Genomic DNA, 20,213 nt, shown 5'->3' on the forward strand with positions numbered 1-20,213 from the left:
GCTTTCTGTTTGAACATTCAAAAAAATTCTTTCTATTTCAAAAAACTGAAGAAATTTTCCGATCAATCCTTAATTTGACTACACTTAATTTAGAATACTTACGTAGCTATACTATATCTGTTTAATACTTACGTAGCTATACTATATCTGTTCTGGTTAGAACGGTTTGTTTTCCTCAACTAGCTCTACCTATGCCAAATTGATTGGTTGCCTAGTTCAAGCGTAACGAAAGGACAAATAAACAATCTTTCACGTTTAAATATTAATAAGGTTTTATTAAAAAAAAGCGAATAAACTGTATACTTATACTCCGAAGATTTTGGGGTTTGGTTTGAAGAGGACAAGTACAAAATTAGTGCAAGCTTCAGTATTTTCCATACCGAATGTTTTAGAATATGTATTGGCGATAAATGAAAAACAGATATATAAGAAATTTCCAATGCAATATATTTCGTCAAACTTCTTATAACTACGTACTACAAATATTTTTATTTTATGTTAAAAGCGAAAAGCTTTATACACAAATATCACACATTTGTCTCTGAAGGCTCAGAGTCTGATTCTGAAAAGGTAAATTAATATTATAACTAACTAGTGTATTCCTCATAATATACAGAAAAATCTATATAAAAAAATAAAAAAAATTATTTCATGGAAAGCAATGAAACAAAATTTTGACAAATAAACTAGTAAAATTTTCAAAAAATAATTATGTATATTATTGTAATTTAAAAAGAATGCAAATTGAAACAAAATGTGCTGCAGCAATTTAAATATACTTGCAGCAATTAAAGATTGGATGGAAGATGTAACTTTGAAATGGCGTTTCTTTTCGAAAAAATATTTTTACTGGTTTTTTACCCTACTAACGAATTCTTATTATTATCACTAAAAAAAATTTTATTACATCAACATACTGTTTCTTTTTGTAATTTTGCGCTCAACAATGTTTTTAAAATTTATATTGCGCTTGTACATCTACTGTTTATTATTGTTTTGAATCCAATGGAAGTCGGGAAATTCTTTATATGGCCAGATTATAGCTATATCTTATAGTCAGTATAGAAGTGCCGGCAAAGTACGCATTGCTGCGTTTACCGCGTGTGCGTTAGCGATGCACTTGTCAAAAACAATTTCACTGTACTCTCTAAATTGCAGGCTACTTGACAACAGCTTTTTTTTATGTAATTTATTTTCTCAAATAATAGGAATCGTCGAAGAGATCAAATTTTACTCAGATTCTTCTGCTTTAATTACCACATTGAACAGGAATAAAAAATACCTACATATAAATTATTCTTAAATATTTTAGGGCTTCAATTTGATGATAATTTGTTAGCGCCATATATCGCAGTACTGTAGTTACCTTCTTTTGTAAAACAACAATTTCATTCATTCTTTTTGTTTACAACATATAAAGCCGCAGAGTGAATATTACGTAAATTCTTCTGCACATTGATTGTAATTTAATAAAAGATGCATAAACTATTATAAGTTTATGACATAAATTTGATTACCAATTTTCATAAATAAACTGTTATGTTTATTTATATAATAAGTCATAAACTTTTTTCTCATGAAAAAGTCGATAGCTATTACTCGTCATAAACATTATGGTCACATTCCTGGTGTGTTCCTAAAAACCGTAGAAGATTTGTTCACTTGCAAAAGAGAAGTCGTTTTTGAAACTCTTTGCCGCCATTGTAATATATGCCTAATTTCACTCGTTTTAGATTCGCAAATCCTGTTCTTCTGATTTTTCTATAAACGTTCTGCCACAAGCCCTACTTGTCGTATTATAGGCAAATTTGAGCTTAAAAATAACATCGATAGGATTCATTTTACAGTGTTGTTCAAGTATTTCGATACTCGAAAACGCCTCCTACATTGCGAGCGTGCAAATCTGTAATAATATTAATTTTCATCAATAGTGAAGCCTCGCTTTACATTCTGCGGTTTAGCCTTAGTTACCAGGGGACCATCATTTGGTACACTTTGGCTCCGATCAATAGAGTCAGGTTTATCCTCACTAGAAGAGCCAGCTCTTAACAAATCTTCATCAACTATGGTCGTCGTAAACCTAGTACCGGAAACTGCTTGAGAATTGATATTACTCTTTTGTGCACTACTATCACTATATCTTCTACTGCCGTTGTTCAGTACTTCGACCTTTTTAGTTTCCCTACTTTGTAGATTAAGCGAGTCTATGTCGCTGGCGTACTGCAAGCGACCGATTGCGCATTTATTTTTGTCACTATCTACGTTTAAGTTTTTACTACTGGAAGGCATTTCTTTAAAAAAGCTATCCTTTGTTTCTTGGAAGCTTAGACCATAGAGATCGATGGGTGCGACAGTCGGGGAATCATCGCTATCCATAATCATTTTGCATTTCAACTCGTTTTGTGGTGTGAGATCATTCTTTATGATTCTGGAGAGAGAACCACACGGATCAACCGATAAAGTTTCTTCTTCATCATCATCGCCATCTGCACTCTAAAAGAGAAATGTTCGAATTTAAACAAGCTATTCAAATATATTTAAAAAAATATATTTGTCAATATGTCTTGTAAATTTGTCTATCGTTTTAATCAGCAATAAATACTTCTATACATACCAATAATATAAAGAGGAAAGTTTTTTTTTGTTTGTTTGTGCCGAATACGCTCCGTAAGTACTGGACCGATTTTAACCATTTCTTCACCAAAAGAAAGCTAAAGTATCGAGAAGTAATGGTTACAATTTAAAAAAATCGGAGATGTTTAAGAAAATTGTAATAACTTAACCCAAAGTAGCATAATCATTAGTACCTACAAAAACAAACGAGGACGAAGTCGCGGGCAACAGCTAACGTAAACTCTACTTTTATATCTTAATGTCTTATCGGTATAAAATGCGTTATTGTATTTTTTTTAACATAACATAACTACAAGCAATTTATTTCACTACAAGTTAGCCATGCAGACAACAAACTCATCTGGTGGTAAGTGATGATGTCGTCTAAGATGGCTGCGGGCTAATCTGTAAGAGAGTTACACTCCCTAACAGGTTAGCCCGAGCACTGCACGAGTTTTTAACCCATATGATTACCCACAACTAACCGATTTTTACGCGACCTAGCAACAGAACGCTACGACGAAACTAGCCACGGCCGAAGCGTACCGATTTTATCCAGCTTCAGGAATACCATTATTACAGCCTAAAATCTTATTATACTCGTATATATGAAATAAAATAGCATATAGCCCGAAAAAATACTTTGCTATGGTGAGAGAATGCATAAAATCGGTTTTGTAGTTTCAGAGGTTATCCGTTACGAACAATCCAATCTTTCTTTTTACAATAAGAGAGCACGGTAAGCGTTCGGTTCAGATTATTATAACGCTAATTCGGCGGTAAAGACTCGATAATAATAAAGCAATATGAAAACTACGAACAAAACGGAACACTCACATAAATAAAAAATATATACATATATACATATATACTGTCATAGTATGTAGTGTGTATTGTCGTAGTATATTTATGATTATTATACTACGACAATAAGCAAATCGCAATCTAGCCCCAAAGTAAGCGTAGCTTGTGTAATGAGTACTAAGGTGAATGAATAATAGGTACTTATACATAAATACTTATAACATACATAGAAACAACCAGACACTGAAAAACACTCATGTTTATCACACAAACATTTTCCAGTTGTGGGAATCAAACCCACGGCCTAAGACTCAAAAAGCAGGGTCGCTGCCTTTTCGCCTATCGGCCGTCAGATGCACGCTCCGATGAGGTCCATAAACTATTATCGCAGGATTTTAGTACTAGCTTTGGGGCCTCTTAGGTGCAAGCATCTGTTTGTTCGAAGTTTCCGTACTGCTTTAGTATATTTAATGTTGGCTATGTCCACTGAATATATCATTTAATAAGAATGATGATGGTGATGACGTATTAAGTACCATTAGTTCGTGGTCAGTGATGGAGCCGGCGGTCGCCTCGTTGCTGTGGAAATCCAACTCCGAAGCCAGCGACGCGGGGGTCAAGTCGCCGCTAATAGACGAACCTGAATCAACACACACAAAAGAATAACACGTTAAAAATATACAACGTAACGTAAATGAAAACCGAAATATTTCTTTACAGCTTTCAGAGATACAATATTTACCGTCTCTGAGACTTATCTGTGAAACCGAAACGCTAATAGTTTTTAATAAACCACTGCATAATTTTTACTGAAAGAAATCAGACACAGCCCTAACATCGCATGCATTCAGTCAAGTGACTCCTGTTACTTTACTTTAGGTACGCGTCGCGAAGCGTACGTACTATGCGCGTATCGGTCTTTAATTTTCAATAGGGTTGTCAGAAGAAAACATTTGTTACTAGGAAAATAAATATTCTTGTTTTTTTTTCAATATTTTGACAGGGTGATTATATTTATGCACCCCTCCAACAATATTTCGTAATTCGGTTACACGTTGTATACTAAAATTTTTTTTAATATACATAAATTACTGATTAAAATAGTGGCGTGTGGCGTTCCCCTATTCTTAAACCCTTGTCTACGTTACTTCGACATTACATATTTACATTATACATAAGTGGCAAAGAACGGACACATATTCCTCATCGAAATTCGAGATGGATGGTGTCTACGAAACTTCCGTTGTGTACACATGGAAAACTGTTTTGTACGGAAGTGGCTCACATATTCTTCATCGTAGTCATAGAAGAGATGCCCAAGCCACTTTTACTGTGTATACTTGGTGTACGGAGAAGACATGTCCTTATATTATAAATAACCTATAACAGTCTACTGCCAATATTCTTTACGCTGGGCGGACTGATTACTGATTGTCGTAGATCGTATCTAGTAGTGGCACAGAGTACACTATTACTAATTAATTATTATTAATTATAATTAATTATTATTAATTATAATTAATTATTCTCTAAGTCGCCTCGTACAAAGACTGCGGGAAGGGGAGGGATCGTGACAACTATATTCTACTCTACTATATTCTACATTGTAAACATATGCATATACCGTGACTATATTATTTTGTATAACTATTATGATTGCTGAATTATACACAAGGATTTTGTCTTCATTAGGTTCCTAAAAAAATAATAATTTTCTTGAGAGATTTAGAAAGGTTGTGTAATTTCATATTAAAACGGCGGATCAGGTTAAAACAACCTGTATTTGTGACGTACCGTAAGTGTTACCGGTGAACATACGACGGATATTTCTGTTACTCTACACGGAATTAATATAAAACATAAAAATCTAAATAATAAGGTAATAGAAATGCTGTTTATTTGCTTTTGGGACAAGTAGTCTCTTGTCTTAGTTCTTATGTGCGTACGAGACGAGTCTGATTACTTGTTGTTGAGAGTTATAGTAAAGCGTTAACTAATTTTAATAGCATATATTTTCTTATAAAATCAATAATGTTCTTTTAAATATAAAAAGAAAATTCAGTCTTCTTGCTGTTGCCCGCATTTTTTGTCCCCGTTTTATAACGATTTATTAGTATCCCGTGGAAACAGTAATTGTTTCCCTGGAATAAAAAGTAGCCTATGTTACTCTCAGTCCTTTCAAAGAACTCTATGCCAAAAATGAAGCTGATCGGTTGCTTAGTTAGGCCGCGAAGGAAGGACAAACATACAAACAAACACTTTCAAATTGATAATATTATAAGGATGGATGAATTCTATTTATTGGAATAGCTGCCGTCATCACTCATCGGGACTCGAAAATTTTGGTACTGGATGTTAAGACATATTTGCATGCAAATGTGTCTTAACTTATGTGATACCCGAATCTAAATGAACGAATAATACGTATGAAGTTTAATAAATCTTACACGGTTTGTTCAATAGTTGCCTAAAATCACGATATATTCGATGACGTAACAGGAAAATAACCAACCGAAGTATATTAGCCATTCTATCACATTATTGCAGTTCAACTACGTACGAAAATGTTTTTATCTACGTTTCTGATAAGAACCTTTAAGGCATGGAATGCCCTCCTGCAACCGATTATATCCCCTGGCAAGGGATATATATAAAGTGTCCAGCTGCTAAAGCACGGAAACACGGAATAGGAGAAATTTACCCCGGTTTTAACACTTATATTATATTATTTATATATGTGCGTAAGTGCTCCGAGATTTGATAAAGCTGTGGGAGAAGATAATTTTTTATCGTTTCCCCGGGGATACAATTGTCTCCTGCCCATGCTAGCCGTGCTGGGATATTATGTTTCCTGCCACGTATATAACTTGAGTTATCGGTTCTGAAACTGATCTGTTTGGAAGGCATTTATAGGACAAAAAAAGGGATATAAATCAATAATAAGTCTAAATCAGTAATGCGAATATAGAAGTCGTCTACGCGAAAACATAGTCTTTGCACTTCCACTACCTTATATTAATTAAATTTCTGAGATCTTAATAGCATGCATTTCAAAATAGACATAGTTTTGAGAACCAAACCTAGTTTGAAGGGCTCAGCGTGCAAATGTACAGTGGGGCATGCAGACACCGAAACACATTAAGAAGTTGTTAATTTTATAAAAGAATGGAAAGCCTCTAAAAATGTGTATAAATCATTAATAAATTAATCTATTCAAATTTATAACCGGAATTTTGTAATCTTTCATCCCCAGTTCAACGGATCTTAGGAACGAATATAAAGATTTTTTTTCTTAAAATAAGGAATACGATTGTTTAGGTCAGTGCGTTGTTTATCAGTTAGGAAACTGTTGTATAAATAATGTGTAAATAATTTTAAATTTCTGTGTTTATATCGAAGCGGAGATAGCCTGGTGTGCATGGAAATTCATTTCAAACCGTAAACCAACTCAAGACTAATTTATACAGCATTCTGCCTTCTCGGACACCAGTCAAAATCTAAAAATTAAAAAGTGTAAGTCTGCGATAAACTTAAATGCATTTGAAAATGAGCGGTCTTTTGATGATATTTTATATATGCACTAAGTCTCCGTAAAATATAAACTTATGCTTGACTAGGAACGTTACCAATAAAATGCATTCAAAATTATGACCCATTCGGGTGCCATGTTATGATTCAAGGTCACGGTAATAAATAAATAATTGATGTAAATGTATATTAACGCAGAATCATTGAAAGTCGATTTTCTTATTGGACTTTTATCTACTCCCATGCTTTATATTCTCTCACTCTCATACTCTGCTGTATAAAATAGCTTATTGCCAATATGAAACACACAATGTCCTAAAAACCAGCCCCATTTTTAATATGCTATGCGTGGTATCTGTATGAATTTTAAAAAAGAACATCAGTATGAATTTCAAAAAAAGAACGCTGTCATTCTGATACGTTAAACGCTGCAAAAGACATTTGCTTCAAACTACTACCGTAAAAATCAAGAAACATTGTAAAATAGTGAAGTGGTAAATATAAATGTTCCACCGAGTACATCGGAACCTTCCAGCAATTAAAGAACATATTCAAGTGAATTTTAAATATTGCTCTATATAAAATGTTATTTACTATAGTCGTAAAAAAGTAATAGGCCCGTTTTGACATTTGTCATCGCGACGTAACTAGGTATGGAACCATAAGACTCGGTCGGTGAATTGATTTATCGTGAGTATCTCTATAAATCAATTCAAGTTTGTATCAGTACTTGATTGATATGATTATGCATTGTAAAGTGTTCATTCGTTCAAAGTATTCCTTTAACTTCACAACCAATTCGCGTGACTGGCTGTTGATTATACGTCCACTTTTCAACATGTTGAAACAGAGTTCGTACTATATAACAACAAAAACAAAAAATCGAGTCAAATCACTATGTTTAAATCAATATCCAAAGTAGAAGAGCAAAAGTTAACGTAATAGTAAACAGTATATATCAAACTTAAACGAGCGCACAGTCAATTTTACAAGATGGGGAACGAAAAACTGCGCAGTGCGTGCGGGGACGCTTCAGTCATGTGCCGCTTGGTCAGATACATTAACTCAGACTCATTATTTAGAACCCAGTGTCGTCAATTCAAAATTTTATTTGCGGCTTTGAGAACCAAGCGCGGCGGCTTTCGATATTCAGTAAAAGAAATGGTTACAACTCTAGAATAAAAAAAAAACAGACTGAGAACGTAACTGTTTTCGAAACGTTTCGCAACAATTATAAATTGCATGCTACTATAAAGTAAGCGCAAAAAGAATACTCGCGATATATTCTTTCATATTATTTAACGTCCCAAAAAAATTTACGTATTTTTTAAAACACTGTATGTAATTGATTTTTATTTTATTGTTTCTTTCAGTTTTGTTCCAAGTTACATTCTATGGTCTTGCACAATTGTCAAAACGGGCCTATTACATTTTTACGACTATAATAATTCTTTTTACTTAGTTGATTTGCAACTTTTTCCGAACTTTTTATAGAAGAATTAAAGCATGGGAGTAGATAAATATATGTGTGTTATGTCTCTCAGCGTGTGTGCGGTGGTACCTGCGGCGCACGCTGCGGGCACGAGCGCTGAGAGTCCGCTGGAGAGCGCGCACAAGGTGGCCGCCTCGCCCCACTCGGGCGCTTTGCTCGCCATATTTCTACTCCAATTGCTACTGCAATCCACAATGATCAATGCACGCCGCCCCCCAACAGCCACGGGCCAGAATTTCGTCAGCTTTGTAATCAACTCGCACGATAAGCAGAACCAAATAAACTTTTATATTAAAAACTGCCTTATCTTATTCAAACAAATTACTCAAGTGAAACGTAGCGTTTTAAGTTTTTTTTACGTAACTACGTATAGTTGAGAGAATGCTTTCTCGATTTCCAAAGATTAACATCGTACCTTTATAGAATTTATATCAGTCCGATTGTTAAAAAAACTAATCTCAATTGTTTAAAATCGCCATCGTTAGCGGTTAAGTACAAAAGCTGACATAGCGTTCGTGAAAAGTTCATTTTAGCCACAGATAATGCTTGTATGTACAACATATAGAATAGTGATAACAAGTGAGCAACTAAGTATCCGAAACATAATATATAAACAAATTAGGAAGCCTTATATTAGCACTTTTTTGGAAAATAGCACAGACAAGACAATGAGCGAAGGTAAACAGAACTTAAAAAAGTTTTCCGAATTATATCGATTTTGCCGATAGATAGTCCTTTTAAGTTTGCCAAAGTGTATCGCTCAATAACCCTAGGTACGAGTTTTCATTGCGAGGCATCTATACATTAATAACTGGCGAATACTATGTGAAATATAAATCACAAGTACATACTTTAAAACAAGTAAGATTTTGGCGGTGACGCTATATTTCATAACATAAGAAGAATGTTCAGTTCCCAGACAAATCTGCTAGTATAAGTTGGTGACGAAAGCCGTGTCAGTACAATATATTAACATTATTAAATTTATTGTGATTAAATAAAGATCGAATTAACGTTTTCAAAACGAGAAATCTGGTACTAGGGTTAAAGTTCAAGCTTGGTTAATCAGTGTTATAACTTTGAATACCCAACTTCGGAAGACATTATTAAGTCCAAAAGTGACAGTCAAATACTAACATTCTAAACCGCTAAAGTTAGAGAATCTTGCGTTTAAACCCTTAGATGCATGCACTTTACCGTGATGTAAAGTTTAATGGCCACCGCAAACCACAAACATTAGATCTTGATAAAGCTTTATCGGTAGGCTTACAATGTATAATTGCGACCACTCAAAATTATTGTATTGGGATTTCGGAAACTGTCAGCCACAAAATATTCGCCTAGTGAGACCCCAGACCAGTCTAATCCTCCTGTAACTTAACAAGTGGCTCAAACTTTGGTAGACCTTTTAGCATGCAGTCTGCGGGGCCGATACAAAGCGAGTAAGCGTTTTTATACCTTTCCGAGGAATTGTTCTTGTTGTGTTCGGAATTGGATGCGTAGTTAGAATTCGGCGAGGACGGGCCGGCTGAAGACAAACCACTTGGAAGCTCTCCGGATGAAGACATCAGTGATGATGGACCGCTCCATCCAACACCTGAGTTACAGGAAGCCAATTATACTTTTCCGTTGTTTCCATTATTTGAACGAGTGAACCTAATTCATTAAAACTGGCCGGAGTCTGAGTCGCGCACAAAGGATTCCGTTCTATTATCTATAAAAATGGCATTCATTCTATTTTTTTAGTATTTGCTGTTATAGCGACAAAAGAAATGAAATAATTTGTTTATCTCAATTTCATTACAAAACAATATAGCCTATTGACCTATAAACCTCCATTTAAGTTTGAAACAACCTGTATTCTTTCCAAGGGCTCATTCTTTCCAATAAAAAGTTTATAACTGATAACATGAAGTAACAAATTTACTCGGCATCACAAATTGTCTAAACCTTTGTTTAGACAAGGGTTTAGGGTTTAGGTTTAGGTCGTAAACCCTGGTTTAGACAAGGGTTTAGGACCGTTAATGTTGACTATGATGATGAGGACGAAACTCCAATATTTATCCGAGCGTGAACCCAATAATATAACATAGAATAAAGTAATTGAATTTGGAAAAAAAAATTGTAAAAGTACTCATACTATTGGTTGGAGAAGGTTGCTTGGCGGTGAGTACGGGTGCGGGGTTCGACGGCGGCGTGCCCAGCAGTACTGGAGCTTCCGTGACCCGTTCTAGGAACACGTCTAGCTGCCGCAACGACAACGCGTTGTGCAACGTTTCCAAAGGACGAATGGCCGGCACTCCTCCGAAACCTTCCAACGCAGCTGTGAAGTTTTTTAATATGCATCATACGTGCTCACACAAAATCAATAGTTCATACATAAGGTGCAAACGTAATAATTATTTTAATTTTTTACAAAGAATTGGGCTACTGGTTTGAAAGTAAAATATGGAGGGGGAACCATTTGCTTCGTGTTATGATAATTTATTTTATACCCCGGTGCAAAATAAGGATATTTTTAATGTGACCGCTTAACTGTTCGACTTTCATAATCATGTCTGGGTGATCGAAGCGCTAATATGGATTGACCGATTTTGATTTTTTCGGTTCATACCAGATATTATTTTCAGTTTAGAAAAGAAAACACCATGAGGAAACCTGCATGCCTGAGAGTTATCCATAATGTTCTCAAAGTCAGGTCAAGTCTTATACGCCTTTAAGCCCTAGTCCACCAGACCAAGGTCTGGTGGACTAGGGCTTAAACGCTTCTCATTCTGAGAGGAGCACCGTTGCTTAAAGTGGGCCGTGAATGGGTAAAAATGGGCACGTTACCTACCCATTACAGGGCACGAGGCTTCTTCCAGAATTAAAAGGGTTCAGGCCGTAGTCCACCATGCTGGCAAAGTGCGGATTGGTTACGACCTTGAGAACATTATGGAGAATTCCCTGGCATACAGGTTTCCTCAAGATGAATGGTACTAACTGTTGCTACTGGACGCGGTTGGTATCATGACGCGCAGGTTAGGCGCAGAGCTGGAGCCGGAGATGACGGCGGTGCTGAACAGGCCCTGCGCGCCGGCCAACTTGCCACGCGCTAGCCCCAGCATCTTGAGATAGCTCATCTGGCCGGCGATGCTGTGTCGCTGGCGCCGCCCTGCGCCCCACACGCTACAGCCCTCCGCCGCGGGCGATTCCGCGCGCGACGCGGGCCACGAGCGCAGCGGGACCGGGCCCGCCGCCCCCGCGCCCCCGAACGTCAGCGCCGACAGCGGCAGCTCATTAGTCGACGACTCCACGCCCTCCACGTTCACGATTGGCGCCACGAGCGGGGTGGGGGGGCTCACCGGCGTTATGGGAGTCGACGCGGATCGCGATACGATTAGTAATGGCAAGTCTGGTTTGAGGGGTTAAACGAGGTGCGACACGAACGGTTACGTGATAGATGCGAGCGGAGTGTCATTAGTTACGGGGTGGTGATAGAAAGAAAATATATTAGTGTCTCGCACTGACTCCGGGAAAAAGGTAGACAGGAAACGGACCGGCAATAATTGTATACGAACTTAATATAGGCCAGTTTATTCATATGCTTCAAAACGAAGTGGAAAGACTCAAATCGGCTGCTATTCATAAATAAAAATGCATAATAGAGTTTTTTGTTTGATTTTTCAAGGTTAAATCTATTCATTATAGTTTTTCATTCTTTTCATTTTCGGTCAAGCACAATGTATTAAAAATAAATTTGTTTTAATCATTTGAATGTAACTATCATTTGCAGATTTCTTGTTGTTAGCTGTTCCTCATTCATGATAATTCACTTTAGGTGTACCAAATTATGGCACCCTTATGAGCATATTTATTGCCGTGTCTGTAGTCTAACTTTTTCATACGAGTCTGGTATCACATGGAGAAGATATATAAAAAGAAAAAAAAAATAGAGAAAATATAATAAAATAAAATAAACATATTATATACGTAAGATAAAAAGAAAATAGAGAGTATTGTGCATCGAAGCGTGCCGAATGATAGATTGCGATAGGACGCGCTCGAAATAAGGTTCGTAGTCCGAAGCCCACAGGGTGCGGCGCATGACGACTGTTCGGCCAAACGTGGCCTCTTATCACGGTACTACTCCCGCGTTCACACGTGTGTGATCGAGAGAGAAGGATCACGACTGAAGCCGGCGTTTGTTGCACTTTAATAAAGTTATCATTGTATTCGCATATACGAAGACCCTTCTGTCACTATTTACCAAATCCAAAATTAATTTATCCAATATATAGATCAAGCTTTCCGTGCTATTCAGCGATCTTGTCGATGCTACTATTCATAAAACATCGATTCCATACATATATTCAAAACGGCGATAAGTAACGAAACTCATATTTCTGATACACCTATGGAAACTTATCCGAAATTTATGCCATATCAACTGTGACGTTTGGTTGCAATCTCATCTTATACAAACCAACGATACAGTTTAAGACGGCGCTCTAACCTGGAAATGGTTTGGAAAGTCATTAAAGATATACCCCTCATTGGTTTCCATCGACGGGCAGGGAATCCAACTAAAATAAGGTACCTACAATTGCCCAAAGTGGTTGTTAAATCCACATGACAGAAGTGTCAAAAGTGACTCCGTATATGGTAATGTTGTTTGTTACTTGTTAGTACAACTCAAAATCATGCCAACACAAACAATAGTCAAACGCACACACGCATTCGCGAGGAGCAAGAATGCAACGCAAACACACACATTATCACCGGCCAGAATGAGCTCAAGTCGGCAGCGAAGCGTCTCCGCGGCGAAGTTTCTACACACTCCAAAATACACAAGTCAAATAATACACAAGACTATGGGGTATTTTACTCTAAATTTGTATTTTTTACAAAAAAAAAGACAGCACAATAAATTGATTCATGAAAAATTTAAGTGAATTAAGAATAATGACAAGATTTATAGAGTTTAAAGATTGTAGAGGGCCAGTTACGTCCCTTTCTCGCCTAACGGAATTTTGTATGGCCTTGGCTGCAGCAACTGCCATATTACGTGATAAACATAGTAATGCAATCCCTGTCTAACTAGCAATATTAAAACGCTGATAACTTCTTAAAGTACTTTTGTCTTGAAACAAGATTTCCTTGTCTGAACAAGACAGTCTCTTAACGTAGAACGTGTTTTCAGTACAGTCTAAAACACATATTCGTAGTGATTTTGTCCACTTGGTCACACAAGTCACGTCGCTTCGTGAGATAGAAGCACAATACAAAGTTATAAGCGTTAAATATTGCCGATAATGTCGGATATCAATTCCGTTTTCACCGTTAGATAAATAGTGTAAAATACCCCATTATAAAAATTAAAGGTGTCAGACATTACAAATAGTGGCTGTATTACGCTAAAGTAATTGTAATTTTCAAACATTCAAGAAAAAAGAAGAAAAGAAAGTTACGTTGACAAACATTCAGATTGCGGCGACCCAACGAGACCCAGCGTAAAGATTGCAGCTACTGAAGGCAGTGTTTTCCTAGAATAGAGCCTACTTTGCACGAGTTGAGTCCCACCCGGAATTGAAAAGGAGTGCAACAACGAAGTAAAGTTAAGCGAAGAGTTCGCCGCGCCATGCACTATTTATTTATGGCCCAGAGGGGATTGAACATGGCAAGATTTTTTTTCATACAGGAACCTGAACATATTATTCTGGACAAACCTATGTCCAGAATAATATATTCAGGGCTAGCTCACGTATAAATAAATAAATAATAATATATCTCTCCGTTTATGTTCTTTTAATTGAAATTATTTATTAAGGTAATACGATGATCAATGACCTCAGCAGAATTTCACAACATTACTACGAATTAACGTGAGCAAGACGAAGATTATATCTAATGCTCGTGTTCCGCTTTAACCAGTTATGATTCAGAACTCTGACCTCGAGAGTATGGTCGTATCGAGGTATACTTACGACACACGATCGAGTTAGGTAGATTCAATTTCGAGAAGGAGGTGAATAGCCGAGTTGAATTCGAATAGGCGGCGTACACTAAACTTTTTTATATCTTCTCATCCAAAATTGGAACTTTTACGGTTCGGTTTGATACTATTGTCACTTGTCCCACGACGATTGAAGCTAAGACAGCGTTTTTCTTATCAGACCAACAATTGTCATAAAACAGACATGACATCGATACTTAATAAAAAGAGGTAAAGTTCGTGAGTTTGGATGTAGACTATTAATCCAATTTTGAAATTTTTTTCAGTGTTAGGAAGGTAAATATATTGTACTAAGCTATAAATGATTTGGCACAGAAGAATTTGCGCAGGTCGGCTAGTTACTTATATAATGATTTAACTTTTCGTTCATTTTATTTTTATATACAGCCAAAAATAAATAATAAAATCATGTTTTTTTTTCATGTTCAAAATAACATAAGCACCACATTTATTATAACAATTTATCGAAATTACTCCTTGGGCACTCAACTCACACACATAAGGTATACTATACCAATTTAGACGTAAGGTATAGAATAATAATTTATTACGGTTAACCAAATCTCAATAAACAACAATTTCAAAAATACTTAAATAATATGTATTACCATCTCCGTTTGTATATATCTCATCGCCCCGGAAACGTGATCCAATCTTGTTAATGCTAACTAAATTCGTAGGTGTTACTGTTAATTATAAAGAGTCATGAAATAATCATGCATGGATTCCACCTATCTAAAAAATATACTCTCAATTTAAAACCAAATACAAATTCCACATGACAACTATTTTTATTCATTAAAAAATTTAACTGACTAAACAAATGTTGATAGCAAAGAAAACCCTAATTTAACTTGAAAGTGTAACTATATAAGGTAATTTGCTAAAGCGTGTACAGGCAATAGGTGTAAGTAATATTAACTAATTGATTAAAAAGTAATTTAATGGATATAGTAATCGCTCAATGTTGTGAAACACCCCACTTACATCTATAAATAGTTTCGGCTTCCATTATTTAAGTCTGAATTAATACTTTAAATAGCTCATTAAAATATTACGGACGAATCCCGCGACAATATAATATATTATATCTTTTTTTTAAAGTGACTTCTTTTGTTCTTCATGAAAAGTTCTCCAAGTAATCGGTACACTAATTTATTAGTCTCAAACCATTCAAAAACAATCCTTTAAAAGTTTATTTGCATTAAAATATGTTTGTGCTGTGCTATAAAAACCATGTTGGTTCAAAAACAAAAATACAATAAAGCTATATTGTTTTACATTGTAAAAGTGGATAATGATTTCAAATTTTGGTATAACGAATTATGTGGTTGCCATATAAATAAATCAGAAGATAATATCTGTTTTCGTTTGTATTCTAGAAAATGATTTAATATAATGCCGTTTTAGAGAACGGATGGACTTTGGGATACCAAGGTGCCGGTAAATGCAGCGTTAGTAGATCCCTGACTAGGTGGACCGAAGATCAAACAAGTCACAAAAAGCCGCCGAACGCATGCTGCACAAAATCGTGGAATTTGGAACTCCCTACAAGAGACCTATGTCCAGCAGTGGACATGATTATTAGTATCAAGTGATTAGTCTACGCTCACACGCGAGCAAGTTAGTGTTGTGAGTGTGCGTGTTGTTCGCGCACTTACCATTGTCGTGCGTTTGCTTGTGTTGGTCGTAGCTGCGCGCACGAGGTTGCGGGTCCTCAGTATCTTTAGACTCTTTTTCTTCACTCTATAATAATAATGTTTGTCTTTTATTTTTTTTTAAGTAATTATTGACGGCCCACCTTGTGGACACTGAATAGAACAACACTGCACTGGACATGCCAGGAAAACATTTTAGTTCCACCCTGTGTCCACGAATCTGTTAAGCCTATTATAACAAGTACAATCCAGTAAATTGATTCCAGCGCTGAACTAGAACCAAAACTTAATTTACAATATTTCTAGTACAACAATGTGTTGGTTTGTTGGACTTAATTGCTGTCATGGAGTTACACAAACAAAGTATAATACAGTGAATTTCTTCCAGCGTTGGACTAGAACTGAAACTCAATTTGCATTAATACTAATAGCAATCCAACAGAGTGTTGATTTGTTTAACTAAAATGTTGTAAAAAACTCGTGTATTTGAGTTTTCGTGTGTTTGACTAAGTTGGGTTTGTGCGTGTGTGTTGGCAGTGTAGTGTACTTACCGGATGGTTAGGTGTATGCGAGCGAGCACGTAGTTCTTCACTGAGTCGCGCTGCCAAAGTAGATGCTTCGTGACCGCTCACCGTATAGTGTAGATTACTGCAAGTCGTGAACATAGCTCTTATTAGTTAAATTGTTTATCTATTTATTTATTTAGTCATATGGCATTTTCTAAGAACAAGCGGTTTAAATTATTGATATTATCTACAAATTAATAAGTTACAAGTCAATGTCCAGATTCTCCAATCATGTGACAGTCCGAGCAGAGATCAAAAAGGTCGTTGGGAAATCCCTGATATGAAAAGATGGAGCAGCGCTAGATTATGTGTTCCATCGTCTGATCTTGTTTCGCACATTTAGCAGGAATATTTTCGAGGCACGAGTTTCCTCTTTGAATGAGCAGGGTTAAAGGCTGCCGTCAGTCCAGTGCGGAATTTTAGACTTTACCAACATTTGAGAACAGTAGGGAGAGCTCTCAGGCATGCTGGTTTCCTCAGTTCTTTAATTCCTCAAAACGCACATATAGAGGTGCTTGCCAGAAATCGAGCTTCTTAAAATTTTGGTCACAATGAATGTGGTACCTTGTTTTCACTGGTAATATATTATTTGTTGTAATATTGCTAGAATATAATTCAGTCGCCTAGGAATTGTGGGCAGCAATTAAATATAGGTATCGTTTCGTTAAAACTTTGGCTTTCCTATTGCCTCCAAAAGAAGAGACAAAGCCAAACAACAAATAATATATTACAAGCGAAATCAAGGTACTTCATTCCATGTGACCAAAATTTTATGGAGTATTGCATGAGTATTGTATAATTGCTTAATTGCTGAAAAGTTATGATGTTGTTTTTATTCAAACCTGAATACTGAAACTGTGTTTTCCGTCAATGTGCGATAGCAAAGTCAACATATATCTTACCAAATTGGTATAGGATCTGACGGTCTCAGTTTAGAGCTGGATATTTTTCTCGGTGAAAACGTGTTGTCCAATTCGTCTAAAATGTCCTGAAATATTTAATTGTCGAGTAAGATTAAGTTCGACGAAATAAAGTAACATATAACGTAAGAAGTTTATTTTAACTTACTGGTTGTAAAGTCTCCTGGCTAGCCATCTGATCATCTTCGACTTCTTCCTCTATACATTTCACTTCGTCGGAGGGACTCTGCTGTAAACAATTGTATGAAGTGTTCAACAGATTCCATAAATAATTGATATTTAAGTTTTGTTGTACAGAAATTTGTAGACTAAATCAAGTTACTTAGAAAGGCAGTTAACGTTTTTCCTGTGTTTTTGTGGCAAAAGGACAACCCTATTTTTATTAGACCTCTAAAAACGCCAACTCTGGTCTAAATAGTTTGCTAAACTAAATTAAATTGATATGTCTAAAGATAGTTCATTTCTTTTCCAGGGGATACAGCAGCATTATTTTCAGACCCGTCAATTTACTGTAGATATTTGTTAACATCTAAATCTGTTATAGAAAATTCAGAATATATGAGCTAAGTTTAGAGTTTCGTGGAGCTGGACATTGTATTCAGGTTACACTCTTAACTCATTATCAACAGAATTTGTTGGAGAATTCGTTAGAATATATTTTTTTAATTTTGATACAGAGTAACTAACATCTTTTATAGGGAATTTAAAAATTCAATTTGATAATTTTATTCAACAATCTGTTATTAGTAAAATGACTTTATACCAACAAAAATGGAGCATTAGCTAAGGTAAGTCGTGAATTCTCCATTTTTCGCTGTTTTAGTGCAAAATTAAGACTATAACTGTACCTTCAACAAAGACGTGCGGTAATAATTTTTCTTTTAGTCTTTTCAGTATACCGTTCTGTAGTTCTGTATGAATTAAACTAATAAGTTTTAAAGCTATTTAAACGTTCTTACCGAGTTGTTTGTCGTGGAATGATTTCGGCTGTGTGGTCGGAAACCGGGACCTGGCGGTAGATTTTTCTGCACACAGCAGTTTACCCCGGGACTGAAGTGCAGCTCCACATGAAACCTAAGCCGAATTCATTTAATTTTTATAGTTATATACGGGCACTCTAAATCACATTTCAGTTTTTACTTCTTAAGACTCGAAAAAAACTGTTAATGCTGTGTGTAAGCGGCCTAAAAGTGTTAGAAGTTAAACCACATTCTATAGGTGTACCGATCGTTGCAATTATTGAATATATGCCAAAAAAAACGGTTTGCATTAAACTTGAAACAATGATTAGATTTCTTTTAAATAATATTCACCTCTCCTCCGAACAAGGGTCTTTAGTCGGATCTTCGTAGAGCATGACCACTATCTGCGACATATAATTGAGTTCCGATACCATCGATACATACTCCATTGCTCTTCGCCACTGCTCGTCGTTTAAGATCTAAACAAAAATCGTATTTTTGTATTAAAATACACAAAACAGTACAAATCCGGATAAATCTCCATTCTTAAAAATTTCAGTATAATCATCAAAGACGTCGGTTACTTTCCGGTTCCTAAGTTTTGCCAAAAGCTTTTTGTTCCGAAAAGTCAGAATTGCAGTGCAGTGTTTTATCACACGTAGACTGATAGCATTTTTTAAATGTCAGAGTTGACGACCTCCTTGGAGCTGTTGTGAAAATAAAAACCTAGACCAGATTTAGCGGACCAGTAAGGTACCGCGTAGAAACAGATTGGAGTGCCATAACCTCAAACAGGTTAGCCCGCTACCATCTGAGACTGCATCATTACTTACTATCAGGTGTAATTGCAGTCAAGGGCTAACTTGAAGTGGAATAAAATAAAAAAAATTAAGTGTCAAAACACTGAATAATTTCTTCTTTAACTTTTTTCTATCCATGGCCGTCTCTTTCATCTGTTTATAAGTCCCCACCCCAACCTTTCGTTTCATTTGTCCAATCCAATTTCTTTACTTTTCCTTAAATTATATTCGTGATAAATTCACCAATGAACAATCAATCCGAGGTTGTTACGTGTTTATTATTGGTAAGGCACTTAGAATATAATGAGTGCATACATCAAGTAATCCGCCAAACCGCAGAACAGTTAGCAGGGAATGCACGTGGCTCTCACTGGTGAAGTACAGGCGGGTGCGCACGTGCCGGCCCGGACTCGACACGCCGTGGCTGTACCTGACAGACATAGCCGTACCCTTAGTACAAGATCTGCTCGCTAACAATCGTGGAGTCGTTTTCACACACAAAGTCTGTGGCGTTAAGCTAAAATAGATCTAATTTCAATAGCAACGGTCTGTCAAAAGCCCGAGCTAAAGATCTGTAGGATGATGAGAGCTTTAACACAATGAATATAAGATCTATTTTACTATTTTATCCCGATGTAGTATTTCGATACTCGAAAACGACTCCTCGATTACGAGGTAGCAAATCTTGTACTAAGGCTACTGATAATCAAATAATATTACGAAATCGTAGAACTACTGACACTGCGAGTTTTAATGGATTTCGAAAACGAATATCGATGGAGTGTTTCTCGATATACCTAAAGCCAGCACCATTCTGAACTTCCTTTAATACGATCGCTAGTATATAAAAGGGCACTGACCACTAAACAAGTTCC

General features: G+C 36.1%; 1 protein-coding gene across 8 annotated transcripts in view; it reads right to left on the reverse strand.

The window, feature by feature from the left end:
- Positions 1-424: 424 nt before the first annotated feature.
- Positions 425-20,213, reverse strand: part of LOC120624351 (inositol hexakisphosphate and diphosphoinositol-pentakisphosphate kinase) — a 39,081-nt gene continuing 19,292 nt past the window's right edge. For 5 of the 8 annotated variants that reach the window (XM_039890832.1, XM_039890833.1, XM_039890835.1 and 2 more), the window contains exons 16-28: positions 19,654-19,768; positions 18,890-19,017; positions 18,536-18,650; positions 17,725-17,805; positions 17,559-17,644; positions 16,642-16,738; positions 16,094-16,178; positions 11,421-11,591; positions 10,578-10,760; positions 9,896-10,034; positions 8,507-8,619; positions 3,954-4,057; positions 425-2,493 (exon numbers count right to left, since the gene is read on the reverse strand). In XM_039890832.1, the coding sequence (XP_039746766.1) occupies positions 1,915-2,493; positions 3,954-4,057; positions 8,507-8,619; positions 9,896-10,034; positions 10,578-10,760; positions 11,421-11,591; positions 16,094-16,178; positions 16,642-16,738; positions 17,559-17,644; positions 17,725-17,805; positions 18,536-18,650; positions 18,890-19,017; positions 19,654-19,768 (1,996 nt within the window). In that variant the 3' untranslated portion in view covers positions 425-1,914. The remainder of the gene's footprint in view (positions 2,494-3,953; positions 4,058-8,506; positions 8,620-9,895; positions 10,035-10,577; positions 10,761-11,420; positions 11,592-16,093; positions 16,179-16,641; positions 16,739-17,558; positions 17,645-17,724; positions 17,806-18,535; positions 18,651-18,889; positions 19,018-19,653; positions 19,769-20,213) is intronic. The other 3 variants (XM_039890830.1, XM_039890831.1, XR_005658760.1) reach the window with 3 other exon arrangements.

This window comes from Pararge aegeria, chromosome 6 (assembly GCF_905163445.1).
Source record: "Pararge aegeria chromosome 6, ilParAegt1.1, whole genome shotgun sequence".
Lineage (NCBI taxonomy): Eukaryota > Metazoa > Arthropoda > Insecta > Lepidoptera > Nymphalidae > Pararge > Pararge aegeria.